Consider the following 16,192-nt stretch of genomic DNA (forward strand, 5'->3'; position numbering starts at 1 on the left):
TAAATCCATAATTCAACCCACAACAGCTGTGTCCTTTGTGTGTATCTCCACTTTGTGGGGACGCCTGATTAGTCCAGAGATTAGATTACAGCTACAGCCATTTACACAGTAATTGATCAGAATAAAGGCATAGTAACTGAGGAAACTAGTAAAGATGTGTTACGAAATCTTTTATTTAATAGACAACTCAAGGAGAGTGTCTGATAACTCACTTATACCAGGTAGCCACTATCGCTAATACACAGGTAGTAGCCTTTATCTTTAGTGCACACAAACTTACATACTTTTTGTTTGCAGTCTATCTACCGTGTAGCTACAGTAAATACTAAATACTGATCTCTTTGTGACGTGTTACATGTTGGCACACATTAGCAGCAAGGTACATCGTTCGCATGCGTTTTTGCAAGGCGAAAGAAAGTTCATTTTCTTCTTTTCTAGATAATTCCGGTAGAGGAAATCGCGGTTCAAGTCGAGAGGCGTGCAGGAACTGCGCTTCAGTTCAGTGCGCTGGCAGTGTCAGGTGCATCGCGGGCCATGGCGTTCGGCGGTGCGGTTCTGCTGTTCCTCGGGGTTTCAGGTGAGAAGCGCCGGTCGCAGGTCCGAGCGGTGCGCGAGCCGGGCTCGGACCTGGGGGGGGGCGAAGAGAAGGTCCACGGACCTTCGTGCGTCTCGAGCGCCGGACGGCAGAAGAGGCGCGGATGTGGTGTAGGAGGTGAAGCGCCCTGGCTTGTGAGGCATCGTAGAAGCACACATGCCGGTGAAGATGCAATAATGATGAAAAAACTGTGTTTTAGAATTGTGAATACGAGCAATACCTGCCGGTAAATGCAATACTAGCTTTCCAAATGTGTTTAAACGTGTTATATTGCTTCGTGGGACACCTCAGAACTCAGTGCTCTGTCTTTATAATAGGTCTATACCTTCACAGAAATATTATAGTAAACGACGGGATCAAAATGTCCGCAAGGATCCCGCTGGGTACTGATGTAAATGTTATCTTAAGAAGAAACAAGTTTTTTATGTCTGCATTTGGAAAACAAAAGATCCAGGCATAGGTGTTGGACGTTATTTAGAGATGTATGCTTTTTCAACAGCATTGCAATTATAATCCAAGTCCTACAGTGTAGTTTAAAGACATTGAAACCAGAGTTGTCAGGATTTAGGCAACTAAGCCTGCTTGACCGTACACTCGGTGTGGACTGGGTACAAAATATCAGCAGGAAGAGAACATTTCAACTATAAAAAAAAGTTAATTCAAATTGAACCCGTTGTCTCAAAGCACACTTGATTAAACTACCATCCTCCCAGCTGCAGAGTCATTCCCTCAATGCATTTATGCTGACTTATACATGGCTTTTCCTTGTTTCTTGTGGAGCAAAGGAACAAAACTTTTATTCTCAAATAGTTACTTGACTTTCAGAAACTTTGCTGGTAATCACTGGATGTTCCAGGGGTAAACTGAACTGAACTGTAGATAATGAACCGTTTCCCAGGGATTCTCTGTCCTCCCTCGCAGTGTTTCTGGGGACGCAGTTGTTTCTCTGCTTGGCTGTAGTAAAGTACGCCAGGTCACTGCACCAGTACTGACAGGAGAGGCCTGACATGGATCCAGTCTTCTGGATGTGATGACCGTGGCCGGACGCAGTGGATCGTAAACATGGTAAACCTGCTGTAGACATAGAGCCGAACTGCTGTTCTCTTGAGTGAAGTCCTTTACTCCCCTCGCTGGGGTGTAAGAAAGACCGCCAGTGGAACTGCTCACACAGCACCAGTGCCACTGCCAGTAAGACATGCCCTGCACAAAGCCAGTGTCCTGAAGAGCTGCATCACATGTGACATCTAAAAGCTCTGTGGCTGCCATTAAGAGCCCTCTACTGTAATATTACTGCGTATGGTGCAATATAGTATTTCAGCATCGCACTGTGGTTTGAGACCAGTGTAATTAAAATCACGCTAGCAAGAAAGAACAAGGGCTCAGGTGTTAAGAAGGTATCTTACAGAAGTCACCCTTTACTGTAATGGATGGATGGAACTGTTCTCAGAGTTGCTCACAAGATGCTTACATTTATCACTAACAACCTAATAATTAAAAAAGCCTGACTTTGATGAAGGTGTCTGTGAATTTAATCTGTTTCTTGAAGGAAATGTGCCTTCCAGGAGTCACACAAGGGGAATCTGTGTCCTGGTGTTTTTTATATCGTACTGTATGTGATCAGACACCGAAAGTATGACTTTAGGCGCAGAGGAACAGTTCCTTGTCTTCAATTTCTGATGTGTTTAGTGATTTTAAGTTCCCACAGGGTAAGAATATCTCCCACCCTCTCTAACTTCCGGTACATTTCAACAATCCTGTTTTGAGTTTTATATATAGCTGTGTGGTCCTTTAATGACAATAACGATAATATAACCTGCCACTGTTTGATTACAACCCTGCTCCTCAACGCCCACCTACAACATTTACTTCAGCTCGGTCCCAGGTATCAGTGCAAGTTCATACACTCTGGGAACAAGTCCATCAAATTTCATTTCAAGCTTTCTTAACCCGTGGGGAGGGGGGGGTGTTTTATGGAGCAGTTCACTACAACAATACAACACAACTAGAGATGAGGCCAGTACTGGACATTGCGTGAGAGCGTAAGTCTGTTACTTTTACACCTGGGGACACAGAGGCATCTCCCAGAAGAGAAGGAGTGGAAATTCACACACACTCCATACTGCTCTCGCTCGCGCCAGAAACGCGTTTCTAACTGATGTCATTACAGAACGGCAGACTCTCAGGAAGACGTGTTGTGAGCATGTGGGGGAGAGGCTGTGCACCCCAGCAGCTCGGGCCGGGTCTCCTTCCTCATTCTCGGGGTTTTATTGAAGGCCCACCATCTTTTCAGTAATTATGTGTAAGAGCGCTGCAGTTCGAGGTCTGTCTGAATCGCAGGCTTGATCGCGGCACCGTGACGCGAGGACATACTTATAGCCGTTCGCCTTTTCCTTTCCCAGCCCCCCTCTCTTATGATCGGCCCAGAGCAAGTGCTCTCATCGTCTCTGTCACTGGTATCGTTTCGATTCGGATTCGCACGGCGGCGTGTGACCCTGGAAACGGTCGGCTCGTGCAGGTGCCGCGCGCCTGGCTCGGTGCAGGCAGACGAGGGGTGTGCGCAGCGTCGCGCGCTGGAAATGGCACGAGTCCCCGAGACCCGCTGGTGTGTGCAGTTCGATTCTAGCCGGGTCGAACGTTTTGGTTTAGTGAATTCAGCAGGGGAAGCCGTAAGCCCGTTGGGTCCAACACTGAATGTATTCCGTATATACGCGTGAGGACCCCGGCTCGGGTCGCCCTCTGCCCCTCAGGGTGATGGTTTGGGTTCCCTCCGGCTGTCAGAGTTTCATCCCGAGAGCCGTCCCGGGTCAGCTCCGTGTCACACGCCTGTTCCAGGATCTCAGAACTGGGGAAAAGCCGGTTATTCTGATAACACAGAGGCCCGGGATATAACGGGAAACGTGTGAGGCGCCGGCTTTTGTACAGAAGGGGCCGGAGTGGAGCAGTTTTGCCCGCAGTCGGAAACCCTGAAAAGCGAACAGGAGCCTCCGGGCAGTCCGGTGGCAGAGCGCGGCACCGAGCGGGCACAGCCGCTGCCGCGCGGAGTCTGACCCCTGAACTGCCGCCTGCGGCTGGAGCCTGCGTGAGCACCTCGTCCGATTCCAGCCAGTCAAAGCGGTTGAAAAAATCACGTGCTTCACCTCAAATTCATTATATATATATATGCCCGCAAGAGAAAAGTCTGTTTTCGGTCAGCAGATTAAAAAGACGCTTTGCGGTCCTGTCTTGCGTGCAGCTTTGACAGGACTGCATCAACCGGACACTGTGAGACAAGACACCTCTGTGCTCTCTGCTGAGACACATTAACCTGCAAACTTGCAGAATCACGTTATGGGTTAATTTTCTTACTGGCAACCAAGATGGACAGAACAGCTGATCCTCATTACTGAGTTCTCGCACAGTGTCTGCGCGAATGCTGAAGATGACCGAATTAACAGGGCAACCAACAAATGTACAGTCTGTGTTACTGCAGAATTAGAGCATTAAAATTAACATGACTAATAAAAAACCTGCAAGATGCTGTTATTTTTTTCGAGTAAAAATCAATTTATGAGAATGCTGTCTATTGACGATTGCGCAGCGTCTTCCATTTAGCAAACGATGTCTCTTCCCCTGGTGTTTCCAAGCCGAGATGACAAGGTGTCTGGCTGCTGTTGGCCAGCCCACAGCGCTGTGTGGAACAGGTCATTCCAGTGAATCAATATCCATAAACATGAGCCTCCTTAGATGTGAATAACACTAAGACATGACGCATGCCAACAAGTTAGCCATCTATGACATAAACCTGTGTTTGTAATGTATGTAAAATCACCGTGATTGTAAGGTTTTATTATGGTTTTATTTTCTAAGGCACATTTTCCTTTCTTTCCCTACCGTGACACGCTGTTGCCAAACGCGTAACTGAGGGATACCATCACAACAAGACCCCCGCAGCATGTCATGATAGGGACCCCATGTATATCGCATGTATATCGCGGCAGTGTATATCACGACTGGCGCCTTGCTTCCATGCCAACCTGGCACCGCTGTCGCAACAAAGGTCTCATATCAGGATATATTGTGACCAGATAGGACGTGTCACGATATATTAACTATGTGTCGCGACATGGGTTCAGCATATGTCAGGGTATGTCCTATCGCAATATATGGACTCCATTCCCCAACATCGACCGGGGCATTTCGTCTGGGTATGTCATATCGCGATATAGGGCCTTCAATGTCGCGACATAGGGCGGGGCATTTTTCCCTGGGTATGTCATATCGCGATATGTGGGATTCATGTCACGACATGGGCGCGGAGCCGTTTGTCGTATCACGATTTGTGGACTCCGTATCGCGAAATAGGTGTGGGCGTTTTGTCGGGGGTACGCCATATCACGATATATGGACTTAATGTCGCGACAGTGGCGCCGTGACAGTCATGTGCAAGTCGCAATAGGTATCGCGATGTGATCGTGATGCGCGCACTTTTAACGTGAGTCGTGAACGCGCTGTGGATGCCATGACATTCTTTGTCTGCTAATCAGTTTTGACCTCAGTGCGACTTCTCTTAGATTGACCAGTAATTGGAAACCAATGGATGTGTTACTGTATATCCAGCGTGCTCACACAGTACACACGGTTAACCGGGGCTACAGTATTTGGACCAAGAAGAACTTTCATCACCTGTGTATCTACACGTTCTCGGAACTTCCGCTGTGGCGCTTTACCCAATCAGAGTATCGATTCTCACTTTTCATCCAATCGCGGCCCGAACTGCTCGGGGGTTTAGCCAATCGCGGGTCTGAGAGCTGAGAGCTAGCAGCGCCAGGTGGATCGGCTTGTTTACTGTCAATGAGAATCTATTTGTAAAATGCTTTACTTATTTGCAAAATAACTACATCGGGTTATTTTTTTAACGTCTTTGTTGATTCACAATGTCCCGTACTCTTCGAAATAAATACATTTTTATTTGCAATACAACTGTCTCCGCTGCTTTCTGGAATGAATACATGGAATTTGAACAATTTTAATCGTATATTTAAGGTTGGGGAAACACCTGCTTTGTACTTCAAAAATGAATAGAAATGTAAAGTCTGTGATTATTATATTATAATGCTCGTGCTTTCAATTTTGTTGTTTTATTGTTAAATTATGTCGATCTTGAAACTAATACCTAAAAATGTGCATATGGGCTCTCGTGTTGTACCAGCGGTAATTTGGAAACTGGTGTCTCTTCACCAATGAAAGGAGTACACAAGCAATACATTTTCGAGAACATGGTTAAAAATGAAAAGAAAACATCTAACCCAATGTTCATACATAGTAACTCCTCCCTAAATGTAAGACTGTTTAAGACTGTGGTGGAGTTGTATGCTGTCTAGGGAGTGGCTCTGAGCATACTCAGAGCCCACGAGGGACTGGGATCAAATCCAGGCAGGGCGTAAAGAGAGCGGCACTCATCGCATAACGTTATAGAAAAAAGAATTAGAAATCAACTAGAGGATCGCATACAAGGAAATAGTTTATATGGATTTAGAGAGGCTGTACCTAACCAACATGTTAGAGATCTTTGAACAAGCAACAGCTGTGACAAACATTCACAGGACATGTGGTCTGGTATATTTAGATTTTCAGTAAGCCTTTGAATAAAGTTCCTCATAAACAATTAATTCTCAAAAAAATTGCCATTGGTTTTAATTGGAGAAATGGTTATTAAATAGAAAACAGGGTACAGATGAGAGGCAAATACTCAAATTGGGGTAATGTAATCAGTGAATCTGTACTAGAAACACTGCTCTTCTTAATTATATGAGATACATACTGTAGTGGAGTACCACAGGGATGTGTACTAGGACCACTGCTGTTTCTAATTTATATCAGTGATCTAGCTCCCGGTTTAGTTATTAACCTAGTCAAATTTCCAGATGATATAAAATTAGGAAGATTAGCACTGACTGTAGAATCAGTAAATCAAAATCAAAATAATTAAGACGAAATCACAAGTGGGCAAACACCTGTCTGATATAGACAAATATATCAGGTTTTACTAGGTAGTAAAAAGAAACCATAAATATAAAAAAGGAAACACTGAAAAATGTGAGAAAGATAGTTAGTCATGTTGATGTATCATTTATATTTTCTAGACAATGCGGGGAAGCTTATAAAATTAAATGTCAAAGAAAATGTTAGAGCATAAAGTTAAAAGTGTCGAATTTAAATAAAATAATGTTGTTTGAAAATTACACAATGCAGTGGTAAGAGCTTATTCAGAATACTGTTGGAATATACAGTGCCCTCTAAAAGTATTGGAATAGTCAAGTCAAAACTTGTTTTTGTTTTACTTCAAAGCAATTGATATCTGCATCACTTTGGTGAAATTCTGTCTTGGTTTCTTCTCTCCATAAAACTTTATTCCACGACTATCCTGGCTCATGGCTGTACTGCCCAGTGAAATTTTAAGCCTGGAGGAGGAGATGTCACGACCTAGTCTTGCATGGCCAGAGTGGAACTGTCTCATTCGTCTGTATAATGTGACTGATGACGACAGCAGCAGAATGAATCCCATCTTTACAGAAGCCTCTTGTCTGCTCATGTGGAAGAAAGTCCTTCCAGAATTATTGGGTGGCACATCACCAGGTAGCAGGCAGTGTGACAGTGACCCAAAACATACAGCCTGTGTAGCTCAGGAGGTCATCAGGAGAAAACAATGGACAGTCTGAGACTGGCCAGGTCAGTCTCCAGATTCATGTTCAAATGAGCAACATGTTACATGCTGAAAGACAATCTGATGTCCGAGCTAGCCAAGAACAGACAAGAACTAAGAGGCTGCAGGAAAGCATCTCCAATGATCATGCAGAGAGTTTCAGCTGTCCATAAAACTGGCCTGGTTTGATGATCTGGACTGATGATGTAACTAAAACAGTAGCAGAATGAATATGATCTTTACAGAAACCTCTTCTCTGCTCATGCAGAAGAAAATGCTTCTGTAGTTACTGGGCAGGGATTCACCAGATTTCTATCCAAATGAGCAGCATGTTACATGCTGAAGAACACATTGAAGTCAAAACCGATCAAGAACAGACAAGAACTCAGAGTGATTGCAGCAAAAGTGTTGGGTTAGTTTACCGGGTCACAGAACTCATATTGAGACAAAAGGAAATTCAGCCATCATACTGAATTTTATTCTCTAACATTTCCCTGAAGTAAATGTGCCCCAACAGCCAAAGGTGCTTTGAAATCTCTTTTAAAACACATCTTGTTTTAATACAATAAAATACTCTAATAAGCTTCTAAAAATATACAATAATGTACTTCTCATCAACAAATGGACAACTTCTCTGAGGCTTTTCAAATTGTCTTGAGATCTTGTGTGTTCCAGGTGCTTGCCTTTCTGTGTCCCAGTCTGAGGAAAAGCAGCAGAGCAGACTCACTGCAGGAGAGTCCTTCACCTTCCCTGATGCAATAATACTGTCAGGACATCTAAAGTACACAGGCCTGGGCAGTATTATAACTGTCCAAAATAATGTCAGTGACACTGACTATGAAACAAGCTTCAGAGGGAGAGTATATTGGGACAGCAGGACTGGACAGATCACCATCACAAATCTAACTGTGCAGGACTCTGGAGAGTTTGAACTGGAGTCAACAAAAGCAAATCGCTTTACCAAGAACTTCATTCTCAAAATCTACAGTAAGTGCAATCAGTGAGAAATTCACCCTCACTGACTACAGTAAGTACAGTCAGTGAGAAATTCACCCTCACTGTCTACAGTAAGTACAGTGAGAAATTCACCCTCACAGTCTACAGTAAGAACAGTCAGTGAGAAATTCACCCTCACTGTCTACAGTAAGTACAGTCCATGAGAAATTAACCCTCACTGTCTACAGTAAGTACAGTGAGAAATTCACCCTCACAGTCTACAGTAAGAACAGTCGGTGAGAAATTTACCCTCACTGTCTACAGTAAGAACAGTGAGAGATTCACCCTCACTGTCTACAGTAAGATCAGTCAGTGAGAAATTCACCCTCACAGTCTACAGTAAGAACAGTCAGAGAGATATTCACCCTCACTGTCTACAGTAAGTACAGTCAGAGAGATATTCACCCTCACTGTCTACAGTAAGTACAGTCAGTGAAAGTTCTCAGTCCCTCTCGCTGAAGCAGCTCTGTGATATGTGAGGTGTCAGTGCTGCTGTGTCTGTGTGTGCAGAGCCGGTGTCGAAGCCCCAGGTGTGGGTCATCAATTCCAGCTGCACTGCAGTGTGCTCTGTGGAGATGGGGCCAGGCGTGAACATGGCCTGGAATACCAAGACACTCGATCAGCCCCAGGTTCACAATAACATCATGACTACAAAACTGGACTTGAAAGGACAGCCCCCCCCATTCAAGTGCTCAGCCTGGAACCCAGCTGACATGAAGTTAGCTGTTCTCTCCCCTCCAGAAAATTGCACAGGTGAGGGGTGTTTGTTCAATGTTGAGGTTTCAGTGTTTCATAGTTACCATGTGAGCATGCTTGGCTATTAATGGAGTTTGCCACCGATGCTGGGGAGGAAGGCGATATCCTAATCTCACTCATTTCTGCTTACCTACATGTATAAGTCTTGCACCCGAGACGTCTCACATCGCCTGCTCCTCCCCATCTACACCCTCATAGCAAACTCCTTGCAGTAGTGAGAGGTTTGTGCAGCTCCTCTTCTGAAATCGGCTGCCATTCCCTCAGCTAGGAGAGTCACACCAACACCCTGTACAGATCTCTTCCCCGCCTCATGTTCATAAGGAGCTCGCTGAGCTGCTTAAGTGCTGTAATGTGTCAGGCTGTAGTACTATAGTGTATGATACAGCACATACAGCAGTGGGCAAAAGTCTTCCCCTCTTCCCATTAGTGTCCTGTTCCTCTGACTCACAAAGGATGTCTAACGAGGTTTTTTAAAATTCGCACTTTTCATTAAAACCCCGATGCTCGAAGTGGACACATTTGTGGGTGAGAAAAGTTAAATATCAGCAGAAACAGCAAAGAAAAACCCAAAGAAAACCATGTTGATGGTGTGAGTCTTCACCTACCCCCCTATGACCCCTCGGAGTCTAGACATGAGATAAGGCTCTACTGACTTTGCACACTGGGAATGTGCAATAAAAAGCATTCAGTTTGTGCAGATCTGACAGCCAAGACATGGGTCTAGTTTCACTGTATAACTTTCAAGGAGAGCACACCCAGGCTGTGAAGCCAGTACTACAATACTAGCAGAGTCAACTGACAAGTCCTAGTGTAAACTATCATTACCTGTACAGTTCTAGAATAAGGTGTTCTTCTTTCATTTGAACTATACAACCACAGTTACTGTTTCACTAGGAATGACAACAACCAAGAACTAAGCGTACTGAAAGGTTTTGAGTATTGAGTACTTTAAGTTTCTTGTACAGTACGTGATGGAAATTGTCGCTAATGATTCTCGCCTTGGTTGTGTTACACTGTGTCCAGTGTTACAGTCCTCCTCTCAGAGAGTGTTAATGTCCAGTTAGGAAATGCATCTACATTAACCTCCCTGTCCTTCTGTCTGCAGGTATCTTGACCTAATTTTTCACTCTTAGTGAAACATTAATCTCTTTCTCTCTAACAGAACATAAAACACCAGATGACAACACAAAATGGATTGTGGTGTCAATAACTGTGGTGGCAATTACTGTGTTAATTGTGGTGGGAGGGTTTTTCTTGAGGAAAAAGAGGCAAGGTAAGAGGACAGAAACAGTCTATCTTTGTGTTATTTCCTGTCTTTCTGTGCTCAGTTCTGAGTGTGCGACAGTCTGTTATCCTGCTTGTGTGACTGGATTTGCTGATGTGTGTGTTTATGTGCTATTGTTTGAGTAAGAGTGTGTCATGAGTACATGGGACAACACCATACCTAAAATTAACAAGATCTACAAATTGGGTCCCCTTTAAAAAGTCTATAGAATCATTTCACTTGCAAATGCAAAATCTAGCCTCAAGACATTTAATTTCTATTTTGTGCAAATGGATGTTTATTACCATGTACATCTATGTTTATGAAACATTTGTCTTTCATGTTTACTACTGAGGTAGGTGCCTTGTTATTAAAGGTTATTGGCATGACCGATTAGTAAAATCAGTGTTGCCAAAGCAAAACAAATACAATTCACATAAAACAAAAATCTACAGACATTTACAATAAAGACACAATCATAAGATATTTACATATATACATATGGAGCATTATTGGGAGACAGGCTCACTGTTCCTCAGACTGTGACAGGACACATACTGTCACATACTGGGCTGCCAGTTCAACTGAGTTCCCTCCTCCTTCTCCCAGTAGGATTGTGACCTGTTGTGATTCTGGCAGGTGTGATCACTGAGCCTGTACTTCATCAGGGTCTGTTTCTTTTTGCTGTTACTTTTGTTGGTTAGATATTCGGCTAATGTGTATTGTGTAACTCCCAGATGAGCTGATAGCGAGACCGAGGTATGTGTAGCTGGATGTGTGCTCCAATGTGTTGTTGTTAAGTGTGAATTTGTACCTGTTTCCCTGAGGTCTGGCTTTCTTCTGGAAAACCAATCTGGACAAGACCAATCTCCATGGTCTTGTCCAGATTGACTGTCAGTGCCCAGGTCTGACAGTCCTGCTCCAGCAGTGCCAGGTTGTGCTGCAGCCCCTGTTCTGGGTCCAGATGGGCTGGCAGTGCCCAGGTGTGACAGTACTGCTCCAGCAGTGCCAGGCTCTGCTGCAGCCCCTGTTCTGTGGGCGACAGTAGGACCAGGTCATCTGCATAGAACAGCAACTTGATTTCTGTGTCGTGTAGTGTGAGACTAGGTTTGATTGTCTTATCAGTGTGTGTAGGGTGTAAATGTGGTCAGACGTGGGGTGATCTGGTAAAACACCAATCTGACTCTTGCTCAGGAAATTGTGTTTGGTAAGGAAGGCCAGTATTCGTGTATTTAGGATACTGCAGAATACCTTCCCCAGATTACTGTTCACACAGGTGCCCCGGTAGTTGTTGGGATTGAGTCTGTCTCCATTCTTATAGATGGGCATGATCAGTCCTTGGTTCCAGGCTTCAGGGAAACATCCGGCTGTCATGATGAGATTGGAAATTTTGAACAGGGCTTGTTGCAACTTCAAGATGCTGTGTCAGCATCTCGTTGTTGACTCCATCTTGCTCTAACTGTGCCTCTTTTCCGTTGTACAGTATTTATTTATTACTGAGGGATTCTCTGTCCTCTCCTCTCTCTCTCATTGTGTCTCCTGTCCTGTTGTGTGTGTTTATTACTGAGGGATTCTCTGTTACTGTATCTCCTCTCTCTCTCATTGTTTCTCCTGTCCTGTTGTGTGTGTTTATTACTGAGGGATTCTCTGTTACTGTATCTCCTCTCTCTCTCTAACTGTGCCTCCTGTCCTGTTGTGTGTGTTCATTTGTTAGGAATTCTCTGTAATCTCTTCTCTGTCTCACTGTGTCTACCATCCTATTATCTTTTTACTTATTATATTATTTACCTTATCTCCATTTTTTGTCTTGAACTATGTTTTTTGTTTATTTCAGAGAGGAATCAGCTATAAACTTTTATGAAGAAACATGGTTACATTTCATTTCATATGGCGTTACACCCTGGAGCAAACAAGATTCAGAACTCTGCTCTGGAGTGAGAACTCCCTGCATTGCTTTATGTACCTCAGTGTTATTTTTCTGTACTTTTATAAGGCTTGACTTGGTCAATAAAATCCTAAAAAAGCAGTGCCTGGTTTTTGCTGTGCTGTTTAAACTGACAAAATGTATTCAATCCTGAAGGACATTGTTGTCATAGTCAGTCATAGCCAGCCCACCTCTCTTCTCCCAGCCATCCCTGCTTCCGGACATTGGAAAAGTCAAAGGCCAGCTCCCAGATCACCCGGCAACTCACACCTGGCAGCCCACTGAAGCTCAGCAGGTGTGAGCCTGGCCAGTACCTGGGTGGGAGACCTCATGGGAAAGCTAAGGTAGCTACATGAGGTTAGTGGGGCCAGCAGGGGGCGTTCACCCTGCAGTCTGTGTGGCTCCCATTGCCCCTGTATAGTGACAGGGACACTATACTGTAAACGGGTGCCGTCCTTCGGATGAGATATAGAACTGTCTCTGTGTCATTATAAATCCCAGGCTGTTTCTTGAAAAGAGTAGAGGTATAACCTTGGTGTCCTGGCCAAATTTCCCATTGGCCTGTACCAATCACGTCCTCCTAATAATCCCCATCTCTGAACCGGCTTAACCACCATGTTCTCCTTCCCACTGAGAGCTGGTGTGTGGTGAGTGTTCTGGCGCACTATGGCTGCTGTCACATCATCCAGGTGGGGCTGCACACTGGTGGTGGTGGAGGGGATCCCCATTACCTGTAAAGCGCTTTGAGTGGAGTGTCCAGATAAGAGCTATATAAGTGTGAGGAATTATTATAATAAGTTTACAAAGGAGAGAAGGTCATTCAACCCATTTAGCTCAATTTGTAGCGAATTGATCCAAGGATCTGATCCAGCTGTAATCTTAAAAGCAGCCGGAGTATCAACTTCAACAGCATGGCGAGAGAGATTGATCCTTCCCCCTCGCCCCTTTCTGTAAAGAGAAGTGCCTCGTGTGCTCAGTTTTAAGAATGAAAGAAGTAGAGCTTAATTTCACACTGAAAAGTGGAAAAAGAAAAGGCGTTTCAGCTGTATAAGCCTTCTTCAGGTGTGCGGGAGAGAGAAAGGTAGTGTCGAGATGACATTTAACATTTTTTACATCCTCCAGAATTTCTCAGCTGTCCTTATCCAGGAGGTTCTTGAGAACTTGCACACCGAAATGCACCAACCGGGGGAAAAGGAAGAGTGAATCTGAAACATGATAACTGTCCATATGACAGTTCAAAGTTTCACAGTACACTAGAAGTACACTTCATCTCAGAATTGTAATTCAAATGCTACTTTAATACTCAAGCTGAGGAACTTTAACGCTGTAACTTGAACTAAACTGCTCAACAACATTTGACTCAAAGGAAAAAAAGTATTGTGAGCTCCCTTCCTGACTCTACTTGCTGCAGTAGAGTGTGGGGCCATGTCTGCCCACCCTTCGGTTCCTGAGTTCTGTGCTCAGCCTCTCTGTGTTTCGTTTTCTCAGGTTGTCGCTGCTGCTTTCTGATTTCCTGTGTGAGCAGAGATTTCATTATTAATCTGACTGTGACTTGTTGTCGAAGAGTCCCAACATTTCTCCTCAGAAGCTCTGGCCAGCCTGCAACCTCCCAGGTCACCCAAAGCCTACCCCTGCCCTCTGTTCCCCCCTCCTCCCCAGACCTGGGCTCTATTTCATAATCATGTCCTGTCACAACATTTCCTTCACAGAGGAGGCCCCCTCAGGTGAACCTGATCACAAATGAAAGGTCTCAAACACAGATCTAGAGTCATTTTCCAGCATGAGTGTTCAATTAAAGAATTAAATAACACAATAATTTTCTTAGATGGACATAAAAAAAAAAAGATTTTGACCAATTTTAAAACAAAACTCAAGACACTAATGGAAAAACAAACACACTGATTTCATCACTTTGAATCAGGGGCTCTGGACTCTTGACCGAAGGCGGTGTGGAGCTGTGTTCAGATGTTCTACACTGGCAGCATGGTAGGTGTATCTCTTGTAAGTTGCTTTGGTTAAAATAAGTCAAAATCAGAGCTCATCTGTCTGACATCTGGGTCACTGAAGCAGGAGGAGGATGGGATCTGAGGTCAGGGGGCTTGTGCACCTGCAATGCAGGATCAATGATGGGGAATTGTAGCCACCCAGCAGGTTTGCAGGGAGGCACAGGGCAGAGCTCAGTGTGTTCTGACCCAGGAGGAGAGACGACACCTTGTACACACACACTGCAGTGGAGCGCTGCTGCAGTTCAAAGTGTCTCAGCACCGAGTACTGCACCGTGACCTCAGGAGCTGCTGGACTGCAGAGTTTCAAGAGCCGTCGAGTTTTAATACAAATCATTCATCTTTGTGTTTTATCTGTCCCCAAGGGAATGTGATGTTTCTGAGCCTTCAGGCTTCAGGCGTGATTGTATTTCTCCACAGGAAATAGCTGTGTAATATAGCAGTGCACAACTTCTGCTCTTTTTCTGTACATCGGGGCAACTGCAATCCTGCTGAAGATTTGTCTTTGCTGATTCGTCCTCATGTTATTGAGCCATCAGACATTTTATATGTTTGGTCCGTGCACACAATTAACCAGAAATAACAGCTGAAATTCTGTACTTTTGCAAACACTCATCTTTCTATCTGAAATAATACAAATTTCAATGATCCACATGCAAAAATGACAAACTCCATCGCACTGTCCCAATACCTAAGCTTTTAACTGAGAACCAGTCCAGCGATAGTTACAGTCAAGTCAGAGCCCTAAAGCTTGTTAAAAGTGTTTTAATGAGGTGCTCTTCCCTGACTTTCCCACCTGGGCCCCATGAGACTCTTATCACTCATTATCACAATGCCTGTATCTTTCATAGTAGTATTATCACCACCTCCCTGGGCCCATCAGGACTCCCTCCATCCAACTGGCTGTAAGGACCAGTAGGTAGACAGATTTGTCATGAATAACCCCCAAAGCAGAGCCGTAAAATACTCCTGCCCTTGCGTTTTTCATTTCAGCTGACAGCTGAACTGCTAAACTGAACTGGTCACCTGCTTCATTAGCAGGCGTTTCAGTGCTTCAGAGTTTTGTACACTCTCCCCAGTGTTCAGAAGTTGGGGATTTCAGGGCAACTGCTCAAATGTGCCAGAACTGTGGTTCTCCAGGGCCTGGGCAAGCTATTTCTGTTGCAGCTCTTCCAGAACTTCAGATGAATGCTGTAGCATCACCATCATTGCTCATCTTCATCATTGCTGCTTGACCCAATGGTAGATTTGCTATAAACTAAAATGAGCAAATATATATAACCAAATATGTTCCTAATGTCAGAGTTCTTCACTGTGAAATCTGAATTAAATTCAGACTCCTGAGAATGTGCTCCCTGTACAGTAAAATATGCAGGAGAAATGCCAGGTGTCTTATCTGCTTCAATAGCTCTAGGTTTCGTTTTTTGAAGAAATGGTTGTTGACTCCAGAGGAAGTAGAGTCGAGAGTGTGAATAACCGCAAGAAAGCAAGTTCACAAAAACAAACCGTATATCAGCCTTATCAAGTAACATGCTGTCAGTAGGTGACGTATGAAGAGAGTTCAGGATATTTGGAGGAAACGTGTTGTCTAACAGCATTTTGAAGATGGCAAGTTGAGTGTGGCTGTTTGCACTAGGCCATTATATCTGGGTATAATTGTAACAAGGGGATGTGATTAGTGAGTCAGAAACAGATAAAAAAAATGAAGTGGGACATTTAAATTTTGCACACATCCAGCATTGCAACATTACTGCTTAACCACACTGTTGAAGGTAGTGCAGGGACCTGCTAATTCAACCTTCACCAAAGGTTATGCTAACATGCAATAAAGCTGATTTGCTTTAGTAGCTCCAGCAACTTCTGCTACATAACAAAAAACAGGACCAACAGCCATAAACAAACAACACAGGATAAAGCAGATCAATGACTGTTGCACGTCAAAGGACAGGACAAATATCCATAACAAACCATA

The 16,192-nt window shown here is 44.2% G+C and overlaps 1 protein-coding gene across 1 annotated transcript; it reads left to right on the forward strand.

The window, feature by feature from the left end:
• The first annotated feature begins 432 nt into the window (after window positions 1-432).
• LOC148636963 (SLAM family member 8-like) lies at window positions 433-12,319 on the forward strand. Its single transcript, XM_088623459.1, has 5 exons — window positions 433-577; window positions 7,953-8,264; window positions 8,784-9,026; window positions 10,192-10,302; window positions 12,128-12,319. Exons 1-5 carry the CDS (start codon window positions 535-537, stop codon window positions 12,142-12,144), a joined length of 726 nt encoding a protein of 241 aa, XP_088479585.1. The 5' UTR covers window positions 433-534; the 3' UTR covers window positions 12,145-12,319.
• The last annotated feature ends 3,873 nt before the right edge of the window (window positions 12,320-16,192 follow it).

This window comes from Lepisosteus platostomus, unplaced genomic scaffold (genome assembly GCF_059453375.1).
Source record: "Lepisosteus platostomus isolate fLepPlt1 unplaced genomic scaffold, fLepPlt1.hap1 Scaffold_140_H1, whole genome shotgun sequence".
NCBI lineage: Eukaryota > Metazoa > Chordata > Actinopteri > Semionotiformes > Lepisosteidae > Lepisosteus > Lepisosteus platostomus.